Source organism: Mytilus trossulus, chromosome 4 (assembly GCF_036588685.1).
Source record: "Mytilus trossulus isolate FHL-02 chromosome 4, PNRI_Mtr1.1.1.hap1, whole genome shotgun sequence".
NCBI lineage: Eukaryota > Metazoa > Mollusca > Bivalvia > Mytilida > Mytilidae > Mytilus > Mytilus trossulus.
The window spans coordinates 1,965,939-1,988,102 of record NC_086376.1 but is presented as its reverse complement, the minus strand read 5'-3'; the positions used below and the strand labels follow the sequence as shown (position 1 = coordinate 1,988,102).

At 32.5% G+C, this 22,164-nt stretch overlaps 1 protein-coding gene across 1 annotated transcript; it reads left to right on the top strand.

Moving 5' to 3' along the window:
- The first annotated feature begins 6,010 nt into the window (after window positions 1-6,010).
- Window positions 6,011-12,099, top strand: LOC134713673 (uncharacterized). Its single transcript, XM_063574962.1, has 2 exons — window positions 6,011-6,237; window positions 11,765-12,099. The coding sequence occupies exons 1-2, from the start codon at window positions 6,051-6,053 to the stop codon at window positions 11,995-11,997; spliced, it is 420 nt and encodes a 139-aa protein (XP_063431032.1). The 5' UTR covers window positions 6,011-6,050; the 3' UTR covers window positions 11,998-12,099.
- The last annotated feature ends 10,065 nt before the right edge of the window (window positions 12,100-22,164 follow it).

Genomic DNA, 22,164 nt, shown 5'->3' with positions numbered 1-22,164 from the left:
GATCATAATAAAATTGAGAATGGAAATGTAATAAGTACATTTGCATTATAATTCTTAATTAGAAAAGATCCAATGAAAATAATACTTTCAAAGAAAGAAAAAAAAAATAAGAAAAGGAAACTTAAGGCAAGACATGCAAGTTGTTAAATCTTTAAAACTTTGAAATGTGATAAAAGAATTTTCTATTTCTACGTGCTCATTGAGATCACTTAATCAGTTATTAATATAGATGGAAAAGAAACTGTCAAAATTGATGCAATTAAACGTAGGCTACATCTTTTATTGCGATAGTAATCTGCTACATGTATAATTTTTTTTTTTAAACCTGTTTGAAGGTCTTACCATTTGTAATATAGGCTAATAATTCAACCTAACTAGTCAGGATAAGTGGTCACAAAGGAAGAGATGTAGTGGCATTTTAAGTTTTGATTTTACATGTATTTTACATAATATTTCATTATTTCAGTTTACTAATATACTAATGTCTAATAACCGAGCTTTTGTTTAATTTCTTCAAATATTTTAAAGAATTGGATATTAGTCTATGCTTACTCTTCATATTTTACGAAATGAATAGTTATAATATATTGTATTTGCTAATTTTAAAAAGATGACGTTTTGATGACGTCGCATGATGATGTTTTCGTACATTTTGCTTTTTCAGTAAACAGACCATCTGTTGATAAATACTGTGAACGTTTTGTGTATATCTAAATATGTTTACCTATGTTGAAAGATGTGCATAGTATCAAATCATAAAAATACAAATTGTTTAGTCTCTAAGAATCTTGGTAAGATTTTCGTTGCTATTTTTTCTAAATAGGTGCAATTTGGGTACCCTTACGTTATATATATTGATTAATGATCATAATAAAATTGAGAATGGAAATGTAATAAGTACATTTGCATTATAATTCTTAATTAGAAAAGATCCAATGAAAATAATACTTTCAAAGAAAGAAAAAAAAAATAAGAAAAGGAAACTTAAGGCAAGACATGCAAGTTGTTAAATCTTTAAAACTTTGAAATGTGATAAAAGAATTTTCTATTTCTATGTGCTCATTGAGATCACTTAATCAGTTATTAATATAGATGGAAAAGAAACTGTCAAAATTGATGCAATTAAACGTAGGCTACATCTTTTATTGCGATAGTAATCTGCTACATGTATAATTTTTTTTTTTAAACCTGTTTGAAGGTCTTACCATTTGTAATATAGGCTAATAATTCAACCTAACTAGTCAGGATAAGTGGTCACAAAGGAAGAGATGTAGTGGCATTTTAAGTTTTGATTTTACATGTATTTTACATAATATTTCATTATTTCAGTTTACTCTTAAATCAAGCACATGAAATTCCAAACATTTCATATTTATACAGTCTGTTAATGTTTTTGAATTCATTGTATTTCTACAATAGACTTGTCTGCCTATTGTGAAAACTTAAACTGAAGTTTCATATTCTTCATTTTAAGAATGTAGTACAGATTTAAGTAAAATTGAGAATGGAAATGGGGAATGTGTCAAAGAGACAACAACCCGACCAAAATAAAAAAACACAACAGCAGAAGGTCACCAACAGGTCTTCAATGTAGCGAGAAATTCCCAAATGCACAGTTTGTTTCAAGTTTCCCAGCCAAACGTCATTCATCAATATTAGCTTAACCATTCTTATTATTGTCCCTGGTAATAAAAGAATAAGTTTATTGATACATTTTAAAATTTGGCATAAACAATTACCAACTGATGTATGTTAAGTTTGTAACCGTTATTAGTCCTAATTCCAATAAAATGCACTAAAATATGCCAGATAAAATATCATCAACTTTAACAGGACTAATTCACCTGTAAATAAGTTTATTTGGTTACAATGTCAATGGTTTATGACGCTCACCAATGAGATAAACTTACTGTAGATTGTTCTCATTCATTAGATACCAATTTATTAGGGTAAATATAAACCACAAATTTAGTTTAGCAACAAATTAACCTTACTATAGGCTTGAATGTAGAGCAAGACATGTACAATGTATAAGGCACAAAAAATCAAATCTCCATGAAAACACAATGTTACCTCAATTACAAAGAATAGCATCAACAAAAATAAATGAATCCACAGTAACATACAGAATACAAATTATATTTATTTAATTTTTATCAAAATAAATGTGCATTTTGGAAATCATCTAACATAATGTAAATGAATCTTTTTTTTTTACAAGAAATATAGAATGTCAGCTGCATAATGTATTCACTGGTTATTATTATTTATTAGTGCTTTTCATATTTTTTAAAGATGATCTAAAGAATAGAAATTGAACTTGAAATACACACAAAATATGTCATGTTGTTTGTTTTTTCATTTTTAAAGTCTTATAAATGACTGTTTGTGTTTTACACTCCATAGCCCAAAAGCCTAAACAGGGTTTTTGAATGAACATAAAATGTATGAAATAGAAAAGACAATGAGATGAGATGCATTAGGGGAACAAACACATTCTTTCGCAGTTAGTTTTGCATAATTGTTGACTGAATCCATCAGTATTTTAAAGTTTTGCTTCAAATTGAAGGATTTAGGTTCACTGATGAGTCTTGTAGATGAAACGAGCGTATGGCGTATTAAATTATAATCCTGGTATATTTGATAACTTTTTACAAAACCTAATTTCTCCTTTTTCCTCTTATACATTGCGAACTAGTTTGGCAATATCCGAGACGATAGCTGTATGTTGTATTGATTTGGTTTAATTTATGTAACAGTGGTTTCCAAACAGAAGTCTACAGAAAATGAAGTTCTGAATGGGTTAGTGAGTAAAGCTTCATGCGAATGTGATGAATACCCAACGGCTTTTGTATAAATGGAAGAGACATCATAAACAGAAGACGATGTACATTTATCATTAACTCTTCGATTAAAGAAAATATTCTATTACATTTTTCTGTAATTATTAAAAGAAAGACGAAATATCCCATATAAAGGCAACAGTAGTATACCGCTGTTCAAACTCATAAATCCATGGACAAAAAACAAAATCGGGGTAACAAACTAAAACCGAGAAATAGATTAAATATAAGAGGAGAACAACAACACAACACTAAAATGTAATACACACAGAAACGGACCAAGCATCAGACAAAATCCCACGAGAATAACAAATCTAACATCAAAACCAAATACATGAATTAGGGATAGACAAGTACCATGACACGTCTTATCGCAATGTGAATTTACACTAAAAAATAAGAGAAAACAAGTGACACAATGTTAAAATGTAGGCAGTGGCTATTTGACCGGCACCGGCAAAATAGCAAATTTGCTATTTGACCGGCACCGGCTAAATAGCAAATTTGCTATTTAGCCGGCACTAAATAAAACTTTTCATTGATGTGATAAGTAGAGAATAAAAATGCTTAATAATAATTTAAAATTATTTTATCACAATATTTAGCATTAAAAATACAACGACAATAAAAAAATAAATAATTTATAACTTTATAATATTAATTAAAAGCATGAAAACACATTTGTAAATACATTATTAAATATATTTTTTCTAAAGTATTTATAACAAAATGTTGGTTTTCAAATTTAAATCTATGTAAAATCTATGGTTTAAATATTCTGCCAGTGATAAAAATAGTGTTATGCAGAACTGCATCATAAAACAGATATGACAGACAATATTAATAGTCGTTTGCTAAGAATTTTAGATGGACACATGATTTAACATTTGCAATTGTTACAAAACCAATTTGGAAATTGTTTAGTTACAGTCTAGCACAAGATATATGTTGCCACTCAAAACAGGAACTAGATATATCACTGGCTTCCTTTGAATCTACATCTTGTGTGCATATGTTACATATGTAGATAGGGTTCTTTTTCTCCTCTCCTCTTTATATACGCTCTAAACAGCCAGGGGTGTAGCTAGGCCAAAATGATATGTACTCAAAGCAGAGGCTAAGTCATATCGCGAGGGGTCTTGGGGCCCCCTCAAAGCCCCTGGAAGCTCTGGTGTTAATAGTGAAAAATTCTGCATTCTCGATATTTCCTGGAACTTAACATGACCTCATAAAAATCATATAATAATTTGAAGAAAAAAAATAGTTAGAGAAAAACATACTTCTAATGTGGGTTGAGCTAGATTTGATAATAAGTAGCAGCGTCTGTGCAACTTACATGCTATTTTTCAAAATGAGAAAATACATGAATGAATACAATTACATTTCTCTTTGTTTTAGTTTTTTTTTTCACCTTTTCATTCTCAAATATAGTTCTAAAAATCAAGGAACATTTCCTTCTTATACTGAAAAAAATGTGTCTGATGAAATTTTAATTTTTTCACGTTTTTTGTTAAAAGTCCAAGCCAGATAATCGCTTGATTATAATTGTATTTCTCAAGTCTTCTCATGGTACTGAAAGACCATCATCTGCGGTTGCATCCACAACACAATCACACTGCTGGTTCCGTAAATGAAAAGAGTATACTAGTTTCCGGAATGTAGTACTTATAGCTACAAAGTATCATATTTTAATTTTACTTTTTAATATATCTTATTACTTCACTTTTATTCATAATAGATTCACCATATTTTTACTTTTTGTAAAATTTTCGATGTGTACACAGTTATTTTAATTTTTTTTTAGATAAGAAATTTAAGTGTTTATATCAGCAACAGTAACAAAAGTTTTTAAATAAAAAAATTTGATAATTAATTATTATTTTTAAATTTTAATTCTAGTTAGATATAATTTAATCAGAGCCGGCTAAATAGCAAATTTGCTATTTTGCCGGTGCCGGTCAAATAGCAAATTTGCTATTTTGCCGGTGCCGGTCAAATAGCCACTGCCTAAAATGTAACACACACAGAAATGAACAATGATATAACAATGGCCATATTCCTGACTTGGTACAGGGCATTTTTAAAGGAAAGAATAGTGGGTTGAACCTGGTTTTGCGGCGAGCCAAACCTCGCACATTAATGGCAATGTTAAATATAACATTAAAATGACAACATAATATTACAGGACTACAATACAAATAAGTAGGAGAACGTATTAGACAAAGAAAAACATGATAAATAGATAACAAAAAGCATCATGTTTAAAATTTAATACGCCAAAAACGCGCCTTGTCCACACAGGACTCACCAGTGACGCCCACATATAACGCCAAAGGGTCGTTCAAACTCGCAAGTCGATATTTCCTTAAAACCATGGATGGCCAAAAACGAAAAAGACCAACCAGGAATAATATATACTGTATTGTATAGCATTACAAACAGCTTTTCACTGGACTGATTCGGAACAAAGAGGGTTCGCATTCGGCAAGATCTGGATGCAATCTGCATTCAATCGCCAAAAGACAGCAATAAATTTTTCTCCAGATCATGCCAGTTCCACAGGAAACAGTCCAGAATACACAGGACATTATAACGATTGTAATCCGATACAGGACACAATCTATTACGACAAAGTCAAGATTGTAATCCGACAAGACAATGTCGACTTGGTTTCCCCGAATGTTACGGCATGCACGTTACTGTCAGGGGTGCTTGGTCGACCTCTCCGATCCGTTTTAATCTATTACGAACGCATAAGACTACGTTCAGTCAATGATAGGACATTCCAGATCGTTGAGGATAGTAATCCGACTTTTTCACTTTTCGTGTCTTAGTGCTATCTTATGCCAAACGGAAGTCATACTTGGCACCATGTGAACGCTGCATTACTGAACACATCTATCGTTCGGTGGTGCCTGGCAATGTTTGCCATACCAGTCCCGGAGCGAAGGAATCTGTGACAAACGTATACGAATACGTTCAGACAATGATAGAACATTCCAGATCATTGAGAATAGTAAACCAACTTTTTTACTTTTCGTGACAGTCTTATCGCTGTCTGGTCTCAGACAAAAGCCACAATCGGCACTTGGAGAACACTTATTAGATGTATAACTGATCTATTTTGACGACCAGACAGGAAATAAATATATCTAGAACTAACAATTCTTATCTTGTACAGACAAGTGGTAGACATCAGTCACAATCATGAATTCCATCACGCTCGTTTTAACTTTTTGTCTGACTATAAATTCACTATCTGCTACCTTAGAAGACAATAAGCTTCAGCATCTTGAGAATGTCGTGAAGGAACTGCAACAACAACACCAACAACAGAGACAGGAAGATCTGAAGAGGATAGAATCGCTTGAAAATGAACTGTCGGTACATAATCGTAAGTATGCGGGAGCAACCATTTAACCTAAAACAAAAGGGGGGAGGGATTTTGTTTTTTTTTGTCTGAGTCAGACAGTTTAACACTATGAGGCACATCTGGATTCAGAACATTTTTATTTTGTTATCTGCTCGACCACAATACTTTTTTTTTTTTTTTATCAAATTGGGGATTAGAACATTTTTTAAGGAGAAAAAAACATAACACCACTTAAAGTTAAATGCTCGTTCCCTAATCATGAATGGTAGGCCAGTTTGCATAAAACACCCGAACTAAAGCGTTCCTATGATGTCACTTAAAACTTATTTTGTCTAGTGAAATCAGTATACCGAAAGAAAGATCGAACACCATGCTATTACAGAACAGAGTATATGAATATTCACTTGCAATTTCTCTTAATATTATTGGTTATACGTTATGTTAAGTACTGTAGGATTAATTTTATCGTGAATATTATAGCCCCTCTTCTTGCCGACTTGTTTCTTTATTATTATGAGGCTGACTTAATACATGCACTCCTTAGGAAGAAAGAGAGAAGTTAGCAATATCATTTAACTTTCCTATCCGCTATATAGATGATGTTCTCTCACTAAATAACTCAAAATTTTGTGACTGTTGAACGCATCTATCCAATCCAATTAGAGATAAAGGATACACCAGATACAGTTGGCCTCATATCTTGCAGCAGCACCTGCATACGGGGTATATATCTCCCAACTGATACGGTATTCTCGTGCTTGTATTTCCTACCATGATTTTCTTGATAGAGGGTTGCTCCTCACAAGGAAACTATTAAACCAAAAGTTCCAATAGGTGTAGTTGAAATAATCCAGTCGTAAATTTTACGGATGGCATCACGAGTTTGTTGACCGTTATAGAACAACCGTTTCGCAGATGATATCGGATATGTTCCTTACGTCGTAACTACAATCCCCTTCCCTTTCATGAATGTGACCTACCAAATTAGACTATATACCGGATTTGTTATGACATGAGCAGCACGACGGGTGCCACATGTGGAGCAGGATCTGCTTGACATTATGGAACACATAAGATCACTCCCTTGAAAAACGGATTGGTATTTATTAGAGAAGAATCGGTCAATGTCAATGTCAAAACTTATTGTATGCCTGGTTTTATGAACAGCTGATAATAGTACTAATATGAATGTGACTTTATGTACTCTGAAAAAGAGCAAATATATATACAACTGTGTGTGAGACGGATGAATTCTAGATGATTAAGGTTGGTAAAGTATACTCATTTAACCAAATGTAACCAATATTCCGCTCACAATTACCTTGTTTCATTTTCTTCCAGGTCATACACGATTCGTGAGTAATTCGGCCTTTCAAGGATATTCTAGAGTATCATTTACGGCCCACTTATCTACAGATATGTTAAGAGTAGGGAATCACCATACCATTCATTTTGATCACGTGATAACTAACAACGGCCATGCGTACAACTCACTGGATGGTATATTTCGTTCCCCTGTTACCGGAACTTATGTTTTCATCTGGACTACAACTAATAGAGACCAGAGCTACATGAGTACCGAGTTGGTGAAAAATGGAGTGCGAGTTTCGCGATCTGCGTCTGATGCTATGGATCACATAGATTATGCTGTTGCCATAAATTTTGCAGTAATTAATTTAGCAGTAGGAGATGAAGTTTGGATTCAGTCTGGTACTTGGCATAGTGGTCAGGTAGCTGGTGACGATTTGTCATCTTTTGCAGGCTGGTTACTTGATTAAAATCACTTCATATTGTTCTTGCGTTTTTATGGAACAGAGTCACGCCAAACATAAACCACTCTGAGAAAATAAGAATTAAGCATCGTACTAAAATTATTAACCGAGCAGCTAAATATTTTGAAGTTTGAATTTCAGTCTGTCATTTGTCAGAGACTGCTTTCATTTGATGCCTAGTTTTTGTCACGTAACTCTCTCATTGAAAATTAATAATAGGATCAGTCATCAAGGTTATGTGTTTGTGGCTAATAGATAAAAGAATATGTAGTATGAGTGGTAATAAGACGACTCTCTAAGTAACAATTTGTAAAACAAAACCAACGTTATATGTCAATGAACAACACGGAGCCTTGGCTCACACCAAACAGCAAGCTATAAAGAGACCCACACAATACTAGTGTTAAACCATTCAAACAGCCAAGCAGCAAAACCAACGGGTTAATAAAAATTAAAAACGCGAAACGAAAACACATATGAACCACAACAACACTCGACAACTACTAAACATCAGGTTCAAGACTTAGGACAGGTGCAAATAAATGCAGCAGGTTTAAACCTTTGAGAAGTTACCACCTACACCCTTACTTAAAACAAAAGTGTAACATATCAGCATAGCAAGACACTATAATATGTCAATTGAAATAGCTTATCTCAAACAAAAGACATATTACTATAAGTAAACATACACCGAACTAATGAATTTGATGTCTGGCACAATATGCAAATACACAATCAATAAAATAAGGGGTGAATAAATATAATTATCGTCCTTCCCTACGCCTGTATCACCCTGCTCTGTCGCTCAGTAATTCACGTATCAAGACTTCAAAACGAGACCAGGTATTATCAGTCAAATTGATGTGAGAGGAGAAGTTATTAGCAACGTCACAATTCGAGAGGAGACGTTATCAAGCTTGCTTTTGTCAAGCGTAAAACTGTCTTAGGGAAATAGGAAAAGAACAGTAATAGAACGATAAACAGATAATCGGGTTTTCTGCGTATCGATATCGTTAAAATCAGCCGCTCGGAACAATGTGAAACTTTTTAGCTCGTTCGCTACGCTCACTCGCCAAAAAGGTTCACATTGAGGCTCGCAGCTGATATTTTACGATATCAATATGTAGAAAACCCGATAATCTATACGCAACAGTAGTATACCGCTGGGGATGTTAAATGACTTAAGAAAAGTCAGGGCCGTAACTACATTGAGGCAAATGAGGCAAATGCCTCATGTTTGAAATTTAAAAAAAAAAAAAAATAATGAAACAAAAGATTGTCTTCATATATATCAAATTGTATTCACTAAAAGTGTCATACAAGAAACAAGTTCTTTTCACTCTCTGGTTTGGCCCTGCATGTTTTTCGTGAACCATGTTTCTATTTTACATTTAGTTTTCAGGGTTGTCTTGATGGTCTATTGTTTGTACTTTTGTGTTCCGGGTTTATTTTTTGTTCATTTGTTGTACAATACTTTATTACTATAGTCTGCGTGTTGACTTTCATTTGTTTTCGTCAGATTTTGCAATGTTGCATGTCCACTGATGTCCAGATATAATGCGATAAAATATTTTAAGACTATACGATGCTAATGACGACTTGACACAGAATAAAAATAGTCGTTTCTTCATGGGGAAATTGAATTTGATTTAAAAAAAAATACAAAACTTTTTTATTTTTGCAGATAAGACTAGATAGCTGACATGGTTTAAATTAAAGTAAGGTCACCTAATTCCTGGTATCAAATAATTTGAAAAATAACAACAATGTATTACCATATGACCTTTTACATTGAAGCCCTGTTAAACTTGCATTCAGTCGTGTTCAGACCCTTAAACAGAAAATAAAGGAATATGGAGTAAACATGCACGGGCCTTATCCCACAGAAAATCAATGCATAGAAAAAAATACAAATGATCAATGGTCAAAGTTTTTATTCCTGTTCTTTAAATTATCTTGAAAGTTGCCTGAGGGTCTTCAACAATAAGAATCATTAATACCGTAAACATGTCCAAGATGGTCCCTAGTGTCGATTTAAGCAGTATTAGTATTTAGTACTTAAATGCATGATTTTTTATTAGTTAACTTATTAGTGGCTTTGAACTAGCTGTCAGATAACTGCGAGTACTTTCAGATTTGTTCATTGTGTCTTTTTGTGTCCGGATGTATAAGTACCCGGCCACGTCCACTTGTATGTTTGTCCATCTGATGAGTTAAGCCTTTTTCAACTGGTTTTTATAGTTCGTTGTTATGCTGTACTGTTATACCACTATCCCAGGTTAGGGGGAGGGTTGGGATCCCGCTAACATGTTTAACCCCACCACATTATTTATGTATGTGCCTGTCCCAAGTCAGGAGCTTGTAAATTTAATGATTGTCGTTTGTTTATGTGTTACATATTTTTTTTTCGTTAATTGTTTACTTAAATAAGGCCGTTAGTTTTCTCGTTTCTCCCAGCCATTCTATCCTCCTCACATCCTCCATTCTCTGTTTCTGAAGCGAATCAACGCACAAATCAGACACAACGATAAATGCCTTAATCAATTTTATTTTGTTGTTTCTTTTCCAAAATTCATTGTCTGTTGCTGCAGAAGAAAATAAGCTCCAACGTCTTGAATATGCCGTTGATTCGCTTCAGAAACAGAGAATGGAGGATGTGAGGAGGATAGAATGGCTGGAAAATGAGTTGTCATTGCAAAATCGTAAGTATTATCCTAAATATAGGTAAAGCAGGATAAAACATATTGCCTGACTGTGTCCATAAAACGGTATTCGTGAACTTCAAATGTGATTGACACAATTCAACTTTTGACGTCAACCGTAACGATATTGGTATATGGTTGTCGTCTGTTTTTTGTTGTCAGGTTTTTTGTCTTACTGACATATATTTACATGTATTTTTCATTAAGATTAACCTGAATATCACCCAGTCATTATATTTCATTCTTTTTATGAATAAATAAAAGTATGTCCCCTTGGGACACTTGTAAATATACGGCAAATTTCAGCCATTTTCCATTTGAAAGAAAAGCTCATGGGCATTGAAAGAGACCGACCAAATTCGATCTGAGTTCGATAGTATTACGCATTTTGTATAAGATTCATACTATTTGGTTGAGGCAAATAAGCATTGTCCAGAGAGCGGTAATGTCAATTCAGTATTTTGCTTCCTGCATAAAAGAACATAGCGTAATAACGGTACAATAGTTATCAAAGGTAACAGAATGACGTCAACCAAATGCAAACTTTATCTGTGTTAAGTGGTTATAAGAAATTGAAGCAAACTTACGTTTAAGTGCGGAAACAAAAATTCGGCTATTTTTCCATTTTAAAAGGGACAACGACGAAAGTGACCCCATCAAAATCAGAACTTGATCTGTGTTTTGTGGTAATGCGCTAAATTATATTGAAAAAAAATGTTCATACAATTTGGTTGAGGAAATTAAAGTAAGAGTAAAATGTAATGCCCCAGTCGCCTTCTGATATTCGCTTACTATGGAGCTACTGTGATTGGTCAGTACAATCACAAGAAGTACAATCGCAAGAACTTGATATAGACAAGCATATTTGTTTTCGTAAGTTCATTTAACTTATGTATTCCGGCCCTGAAGTGTACGTATGCATCTGTTTTTTTTCTGAAACAAAGTTTACAGTGTTAAAGAATAGCAAGTATTTCATCAGACTTCTTCGTAAAGTACACATGTTTTCTTTCCGAACAGGTTGAAATAGTACAACAAATGTTAATTTCGCAAAACAATTGTTGACTTATATTTCAGGTCGGACTCGTTTGTTATTGGATTCTGCTGTACCAGAACACTCGAGGGTATCGTTTATGGCTCATTTATCTAAAGATTTGTCAAGAGCTGGAAATAATCACACCATTCATTTTGACCGTGTTATTACAAACAACGGCCACTCATATAACCCACTCGTGGTATATTTCATACCCCTGTTACAGGAACTTATGTTTTCATCTGGACGACAACTAATAGAGACCACAGTTTCATGAATTCAGAGTTGTTGAAAAATGGAGTTCGTGTCGCGCGATCTATGTCCGATGCTATGGATCACGCAGATTATGCTGTTGCTACAAGCTTTGCAGTTATTAATTTAACAGTAGGAGACGAAGTTTGGATTCAGTCTGGAACCTGGCATAGTAGTGTGTTAGCTGGCGATGATTATTCATCATTTGCAGGCTGGATACTTAATTAAAATATCATTATACTGGAGTTGCGTTTTTCCTGGCCGATGTTTCAAAATCAGTGAAAAGAAATCATTTCTTTGTATCAGGTTAATTAACCAATTTCATGAAGCAGACCGAAGCTTTTATTAGTACCTTTTACTATTTTTGAAATGTGTTGTTAACACCCATACGTTACCAAGCCAACAAACAGATTGATCACATTTAGGCATGCGATACAAAACCATGGACCAAAGATAAAGAAAAACTATATGTAAATACGGGTAAAAAAAATGTTCTAAACTTCCAAATGAGTAACATGAGTTAAACTTTAATTAGGAAATGCACTCGGGTTTAGTTGAACCCGTCGTTTTATTCTTTGAGATTGAAATTACTGTAACAAGTCTCATTTTTTGAAAGTTAGGATGACAATAACAGCAAGTTTGAAATAGCCGTGATCACCTGTGAAACATGTTCGTATGGTAGTCCTACATTGACTGTCACGATTTCTTGGTTTGAAAGCATCACTGTTAGCGAAATAGTCTATCCATTGGTCATCTCACAATTATTTCGTTTTGAGCGTTCCTTGTGAACATAAATCCAGGAAAACGTTTAGAACTTTTAAAAGTTATAAAGGTGTTTACGAAATCGTTAATGGACTATTAGTCCCCGAGGGTTAAATCAATTAAGTAGTCAGTGTTCAGTTGTTATTGACAGATATTATAACATACTTCTCTGAAATTGTTCGTTACTAACTTTAGGAATTATTTTGAAACCAAGCTTTGAACTCTCTTAAACAAAGTATATATATGTTATGTGCCTTTTAGTCATATAGACTATCCCTTTGTGTGTTCCCTACATATACGTGCTAAGCTTTCAAGTATTCTGCTTTGGTCGTTCTAGATGAAGGTAAATCCAGAATAGGCTTTAGACGAATAACATTTTTCTAGTGCTATTTTATTATCTTGTATCCCTGGGTTCATACCGCTCCTGAAAAAATATTGTTCTATCTGTGCTTTGAAAGATTTGGCTTTGCAAGTTCCTAAAGAAGGTACATCCATAAAGCACTTCGAAAGCAGAAAATATATAAAGTATTAATTGAGGTTTAATAGAAGAAAATGTTCTGTTCTGTTTCGTTCTATGTTTTATTTTCTGTAACGTTTTTTAGTTCTTTTAATATTGTACGGCTATCAAATTTCAAACCAAGAAATTGAGTTTTTGTCTTGCCTGAGACAAATCAAGGCAACAGTAGTATACCGCTATTCAAAACTCATAAATCCATGGACAAAAAACAAAATCAGGGTAACAAACTAACACTGAGGGAAACGCATTAAATAAAAGAGGAGACCAACGACACAACATTAAAATGTAACACACACAGAAACGGACTAAGCATTAGACAAAATCCTATGAGAATAACACATGACATAGGTCTTCTTTTTTCTGCGACATCCAAGTCACTGGCGTTAACTGCAGTTGTGAGGTGTTTTTATTTTGCTTAAATTAGTTGGAAAATAACCTTAAATAAAGAAGCATTACTATCAGTACATATCAGCTTGCCGATTATTTCGGGACCCTGTTCCTATTTCATGGTCCAGCAACTCTGAATTAACTAGCAAATGGCAATGCTAGTTTTTCTGCTTCAGTTAGCCCTAGGAACCTCTTATGATTGATCATTGATTTATTAGATATGAATTTGAATAGCTATCGAGTTTTATGACTGTTTTGAGGCTCTGACCCATAAGTCATGGTTCTTGGAATTTGACTTCATAAGCAATTTTCAAAGTAAAGTTTTTTTTATTAAACTTTGTTTGATAGGATCTACTTGTGATATATCAATGATATTTTGTTTGATATCACATTGATACTAGAACATATCTGTATGACGACTATTCTGAAGCCCATGCCACATTAGACAGGATTCCGTGTCTTTGGAATATTAAGTAATTTTTAACATTAAATTTATTGCATGAGTTAGTTTGACAAAGTCTACTTGTGATATATCAATTGTACTTTGTATGAAGTTGCATCAATATCAGTACATACCTTTCTGTCAATTACGTTGAAGTCCTGTAATTATGGTCAAAGTCCGTTGACTTTGACTTATTTAGCAATTTTCAATATTGTGTTTTCTGCTTTTAAAAGTCAGTTTGATAAGAACTACTGGTGACAGATCAATGATATTTTGTATAAAGATGCTTTACTATCGTTGCATCTCTGTTTGTCGACAATTTCGAGACCTTGTCAACATAATCATAATCCCGCAACTTTGAACTAACAAGTAATGGGGCTGCCAATTTGATTATCTTTTACGGAATTTCACGCGAACAGGCGTGACATACCTTTGTGTCAACAGTTTTTCGTTGTATTTTCAAGTTACTTTCCACCTATAAGTTCAACAAAGCCATTCGCATTCGTTGCTAAGCAAGCTGTTAACATTCACCCGGTCTTTTGTGACAGCATATTATGTAAAATGCGCATTAAATAGCACACACATTATTTGGTAAGAGTTCGGGTTGCTTATTTTTTTTTTGTGTTATCTTGTTTTGGGCCTTGATTGTCTGTAATTTTTTATTTGGTCATGACGTTGTTTGTCTTCTTTTCATTTCCTTTATCGCCCAATGGTAGCTCATTCACTTTAAATAAGTTTAAAAATATCACGTACATGTTTATTAACGGAGATTTGCTACTGACTGACAATCATAACCAGGATTTTTATACATGGAAATAACATGGATGACTTGAGCGACGGCGTTTGATACATTAGCAATGTGTATCAGAATAAGGTTTAAATAACCCATACCGCGGACAAAATTGAGAGAAACCAATTAAGGTATATGTTCTAGAACAAAATGGCACACACTGGAGCATAACTTGTGGTTTTGTACCTTCATTTGTTTATATATATATTTTTTTGTGATTTCGTTAACGTGGGATTTACATTAATTATAAAAAAACGTGATATTTTTAGTTAAATTAATGTTTAATTTAAATGAATTGTTTGGAATTATCTTATTTTTAATCCATTAAAACAGTAACCTTCATTTATTTTTTTTAAAACAAAATTATCCATTTCCTGTACTGCTGGTGTTTTAATGGAATAACAACTAACTACTTTTGCCACAATATCCATTTCTGTTCTCGTCATGTCAACGTTTTTACTTTTCAAATTAACGCTTTCTTAATTTCAAATCAATGCCAATAAATCTTGTATTTCCAATCTGCAACATAAATCAGCATTGTTTCAGTATTTCCGCTATCAATCAACACAAATGAGTTAGGAGAACAATAAAATTGTTCTAAACAACACAAATATTGACAGACAGTTGAACAATCAGGCGTTACGGGATCTTCCGTGTGTTTATTTACAATGATATCTTCCTATGCCTTTTCAAGTATATTTTGATTGCCTTTATTTGGAGCGGAAGCTTGGTCATGTGATTACAGCTGACTTCCATTAAGATGTCTACTAATCTCAATATTATTACAGCAATTAAATGTCATTTGCAAACGATGATCAGACTTTAATTGATTCCATTCTGTGTGCAACGAAAAAAGTGATTGATTAAATTTAAATACGAAATAACCAAATTGATCAAATGTAAATTGGATGCCTAATTAAAATGAGAAAATTATCTAATGGTATTTTGTTTGTCTGGGGGGTTAAAACGTGAAATAATCTGCGATTTTCTTTTGAAGTTTTTTCAAATGATTGAGTTTCTATTTTGAAAACAGCCAGTAACAGACTTAAAATGACATAAGCATTTCCTATTTTCACTATTCCGGAAGTAATCTACCGAAGTTGTATGTTTTTTTTAATATATTGATAACTTGACTTTTTAAGTGTGTTGAAATATTCAACATAAGATGGATATGAAATTAAAAGTACAATACCGACACGTTTACAAAACTGCAGCTGATTTTGTTGAGTGCAAAATTGGGGAAGAGAAATATCTTCGATACAAATATACTTATATATAATATTTTTTGATGCATCAAAATAAATTTTGCTTATACAGTACAGAATTTTTTCGAATTTTCCTTTTTTTTTTTTATCTATATATATACGTGTAACAGCATTTCATAAGCAACTACAAGTGGAGGATGTTTGAGAAGTCATAAACTGAAAAATGAAATAGAAACACAAACGAAAAAAGTTTGATTCCTCTGCAAAAATTTAGTTGTATTGTATAATTAATTAGAACATATATCATAACTTCAAAATATGACACCTTTTATTTTTGATATCCGAAATGTTTATAATAGATGGCAGATCTTTTAAAGAAACCTTTATAAAAGTCATATACAATACAGTATGGGTATCTTCGACGTTAACGTTTGGTATAAAAACTTGAATATTGTTCATATTTTCATACTTTGACTTTAAAGTCATATGACACGGGTTTCTTGTAATTATAAAATCCATTTATTGAACCATACGCATAATACATGCTTACCCAAGTCCTGTATGGACGGTTTTACACTTATGATGAATCGATAACCTATTATCGACAAATTATCGGCGAATTATAGTACAAGAAGACAACAATTCAATAGCAGTACAATTATTCCTATATTGATTTATTTTACAAGATCGTTCATGAACACTTGTTTTATAAATGAACTGGTCCATTCAAGTATATAAAACATATTTAACTTTTTATTTAAATTGAAGTTTATGGCGTTGTCAGTTTGTTTTAGATTTATGAGTTTGACTGTCCCTTTGGTATCTTTCGTCCCTCTTTTATGTCATCTTATTTTTTTCTTCTTGTTTCATTTTGTATATCTGTGCTGCTATTGCAGATGTTTATTCCCGATAGAGTTTATATATTGCTATTGCTGATGTATATTCCCGATAGAGTTTATATATTAATATGAATATCTAATTTTCATTAGATCTAATAGTTTGAAAATATGATAATTATTTAAAAAATATATGTTCTGTAACTTTTCGATCTATTTTTGACATTGAGTCTAAAACGAACATATTTAGACCTTTGGCTTTATTGCTTTTGAATGAACGAATTTTATGATTTGGAAAGTGCCCTATTAAAGTATTAACGAAAAAGAATTTAACTGCACGGTTCCGATCTCATAGAAAAGTAAACACAATTGAAAGTAAAATAATTCGCAGGGGAAACGTTGTATAAAAGATGCTGGCAAATATTAAAAATAAACTCCTTATAGATACCAGGATTTCCATTTTGTATTTTCCACCATTTTTTACATTAGAAAATGTCTGAACTAAGTAAGAAATCTGACAGTTAGGTACTTTCCCTTTTGAATTTTCCTTTGAGTTTAATTGTTTTGTGATTTTACTTTTAATTTATTGATCGTGTCGCAGATGGAAACACAATCGCTGTCAAAACATAGGCATTAACAATCGATATGTATATATACATTTTTTTAATTAATAAAATTTGTATTGCACTTTTGCTGTTCAAAATGTCCAACTTCAATTAAGTATTCCTTAGATTAGTTATTAAATATCTAGGGAAAATATTCAACACTTTTATATAATAACAGAGAACCATGATGTGATCTATATCTTTAATCATAAACATTAAAGTATATATATGGTGAAAACGTGATCTACGATACCAGGCTCACAATTGTGTACGTCTGACGCGGATCCCGTTTTCAAAAGACCCATCATTGACGCGCCAGAAAATATGGTGTAATTGCTAGTAATGGTGACAATAACTTCGTGCTTAGCTTGGCGAGTTAATCCCCCCACTAAATTAGGAATTTTCAGATAAAAAGGAAGCGTACAAAATATACACCACCCTTAATACACCACTGACAAGAGACTACTAGTTTTTTTTTTAAATAAGTCCTTATATAGGACCGAACAATAATAATTCAACCGATGTTAAAAATCCTGTTGAGGATTTATTTCTATAAAGAGCAAACGAAAGAATACAAAGAACGTATTATATCTTTGTACTTATGGAATATACTAAAATATAGCTTTTATAACGTTTCCCTTGTAAAACAAACATTGACATTAAAAGCTGGTGCATTAAGGAAGATGCTCTTAAAATATCTTAAAAGATCATAAGGTCTGTCATTTGATCAAAAATACAACCTCAAAATAAGAAAGACAGTTTCTGCATACATTTACTTTAATAATTCATTCATTAACAATAATACATAAAATGTAGAGTTACAATTACAATGAACATGCCTCATCCGTACCTGACCATTGTAGAAGATTTTATGAGTGTATGTTTTCAATAGTTATCAAAGGTACCAGGATTATGATTAAGTACGTCAGACGCCATTTCGTCTTCATAAGACTCATTAGTGACGCTCATATCAAAATAGTTATAAAGCCATACAAATACAAAGTTGAAGAGGATTGAGGATAAAAAATTCTTAATAAGGCTAAGGTAATCTATGGCTGGGATAAGAAAATCCTTAGTTTTTCGAAAAATTCAAAGTTTTGTAAACAGGAAATTTATATAAAAAAAAAATGATCACATAATTGATTTGACGTGTAATACATTGTAGCATATTATATGAGTGTATTTTGTCACATTTGACGTGTTACATATTACCATCGTTGTCGAGTGCTTGACGTTTTGGTATGTGTCTGGTTTGCAGTTGCAGTAGAATAGGTCCCAATCTTTTTTGAAGTTGAATTTGTCTGGTTTGCAGTTTCAGTAGCATTGTCTCCAATCTTATTTGAAGTTTTGGTATAAGTCTGGTTTGCAGTCGCAGTAGCATAGTTTCCAATCCTACTTGAAGTTTTGGTATTAGTCTGGTTTGCAGTCGCAGTAGCATAGTTTCCAATCTTATTTGAAGGTTTGGCATTAGTCTGGTTTTCAGTTACAGTAGCATTGTTTCCAATCTTACTTGAAGTTTTGGTATTAGTCTGGTTTGCAGTTACAGTAGCATAGTTTCCAATCTTATTTGATTTGAAGCATTTCAATTTGAGTCGACTTCGAAATTCCTGTATTCTGAAAACGTACACAAAAGGATCAAATAATGGATTAAGTAGTAGCAGAGAGTTCGTTAAATTTATTACATCTAACGATGGTTCTTTAATACTCTGGGAGTACAGTCCATAAATTGTTCGAGGTAAAATTCCACAAATTGTGAACACAATAATGATGCTCAGAGTAATCACATTCTTGCGCATTTTCAATATGGCCTTTCTTCTTTGTTTGATCTGTGTGTCTGATAATGTACGAAAAGAAATCAAATGATTTAGATGTTTCTTCATTCTTACTATTACCATGACATAGCAAATGGTAATAAGACAAACTAAAATTCCATTCGGAACATCAAACAACAAGTAAGTGGTGTGTTGCATAGTGAATTCGGGATGACATCCATTGTGTTTATGTTGATGCTCCGCAGTCACTTCGGAAAAAACAAATACTGATATTGGACATAAATGCGCAAGTAAAAAGCATACGCCAACGGGAATGTTATTAGTAATTTTTGTTAAAAATTTGTTCGGAATTGCAAAGGTGGCATTTAATCTTTCTAAACAGATTAAAAATGTTTGCATCAATGAAAACACGATTGTTCCCGCCATTAAATGTACCATTAGTCCGCAAAAGTGTTGAAATATGTCTTCGTCAAACTGTGTAGACATTTGTACAAGGAATTCATTAAGTATTCGTTCAAACATCATGGTTCCATCACTTATGCTTAGAAACAATGCCAAGCACACAAACTTATTTTTCGATAGCTTTTTAGTCTTAGCTAAGATTATTATTGCCAAAATATGAATACAACAAAGCACAGAACAGATACCTACGATTACAGCCCAATGCATGGTGTTAAATTTGCTAATATTGTGAAGTGAATCGGTGGAATAACATCAAACAACAGTAGATACCATAACTTTTTTCGAGATTGTTAACTGTAAATGAACGAATCAAAGTCACAAAATATGAAGAAAATCCGATATTCAAAAGTTACAGTCTCTGACTAACTGTAATATATGTGTATAAAACTAACTAGAGTGTCCGTTGATTCATATAGATAATCACCAAATACTGTATGCATCTTTTTTATATACATTTTTATGACGTTGATGACGCAAACATATTTGTCATTGTTTATGTATATTTAAATATATATATCTGTTTCATGACGACAACTTGCATCTGCTTTTATCGATCTTGAAGTTGGATCATATATATCTATATAATTAGGTTTTATCCCTATAGCATATGATATGTTTTTACTAAATGGACCTCTAATTATTTACACTTACTTCCAACATCGTTCGCACACACTGAGGTAAATGCACGTTAGGTGAAGATCCAGTCATATTCTAATTAGAAGTTAATAAATTAATCACAGAAAAAAAGTGGATCTACGGAAATTTCCACAGACACAGCATCCGCAATATTACAGGCAATGAAAGGACCAACTATAGAAGATATAGATATGGTATACCATAATACGGTCTAAATCCCAAAGTGTAGAAAATTTGTGAATGAATTTCAACCGACATCATTTGTTGAAATTTTGTTTGAACAATACTTCAGCGACACAATATTTATTGAAGTCTTTTGCACGTTATGTGTATCTTCATGCAATTGTTTAAGATTAAAAAAAAATGACATTTTATTCATGTGTAAAAGAAGTTGAAAACTATCAAAATTCAAAACATTATATAACTATTTAAAATCTTTTTTTCAGATACATATAATGTTATATAAGAATATTTCGTGACATAATTATTTTTAAAACATACCATAAAACATCTCATCTAATTATTTAATGTATTTAAGTTTATACAGTTGTGCATCTTTCATTTGATTTCCTTTACTATTAAAATGACCCAAGATTGTGAAATAGAACTCAAAATGAAAATTTATCTATCGAGCAAAGCACATGAAGTAGATGTCAGCCAATTGATATAAGATTTTTCTGCATTGTGTCCATGCATGTATATATTTTTTCGGTTGCTACCTTGATGTTTCTTACGATAAGCTTCCATGGCAGCAGATTTTGTATTTTTACTGACTTCCCCTTTATGAATTTGCCTTGGAGTATATTTTATGGTTTTTCTAATGGAATCAAATTGGACGAACTATTAGTGTTCTGTTTTCCTCATCTCAAACCACGGAATGCAATTTAGCCACACACTTAAATTCTCCTCTGTGACGTGAAGTTGTATTATTGCATGTAGTATTTGTTTTAGGTCTAGTTCGTATATATGATTGCAAGTTTAAAGTTACTGTACATTGCTTTGAACACATGATTTATTTGTTTTATACAGTCTTGATTTGGAAGAAAAATTCAAATAATTACTCTAATTTTATAGAATTCTATATCAAATTCTTGTAATGGTTAGACAATACATCAAATAACCGCATTAAAATTTAATACATATTATGTAGTCTATTTTATAAAATATGAATGTGACGTCACATGATGTGGCATTGATACATTCGTTTGACGCATAGTCATTTATTTTTTTGTGGTGTGCTGGTGTACTGTCGTAAATCTATGTAAGGTGTAGTCTGTTATCTACATGTTTTAATGCACTGCTATATTATTTATTTACGGTTGATTTCTGTAAATATTGATAATACAATTTCCCATAGAAACTCCTTTTACGGCTAAAACTGTACTACTTGTACTATGAAGTTTGCACTACAATTTTTTTCAAAAGTCAAAATATAGGGCTGATTGGCATATTTTCAACGTTAATATGCACTGAACTTTTCAGAGTTTAAACGAACACTAATTTTCTTAACTACCCTACCTCGGATGGAGGGTTACCACAGATTTCAATGTAAACAATATGCACATGTATATTTACTGGTCCGATTCTTATGTTGGCGTTTGAAGTTTAGTGTTTTAGTGTTTACATTGTTCCTCTAATAATTGATATGTTCCCTCAGATTTGATTTTTGACTCGGATTTGATTTCGCTTAATCGATTTATGGCTTTTGAACTACACTACTGTTGTCTTTATGTTATATTTGTGATACCCAGAGATATATAAACCCAAAACTAACTTTA

Excerpts from the sequence above, each read along its gene's own strand:
- LOC134713673 (XM_063574962.1), top strand. The coding sequence starts at position 6,051 with ATGAATTCCATCACGCTCGTTTTAACTTTTTGTCTGACTATAAATTCA. Across the intron at positions 6,238-11,764 it reads TGAACTGTCGGTACATAATC|GTCGGACTCGTTTGTTATTG; the intron begins GTAAGTATGCGG and ends CTTATATTTCAG.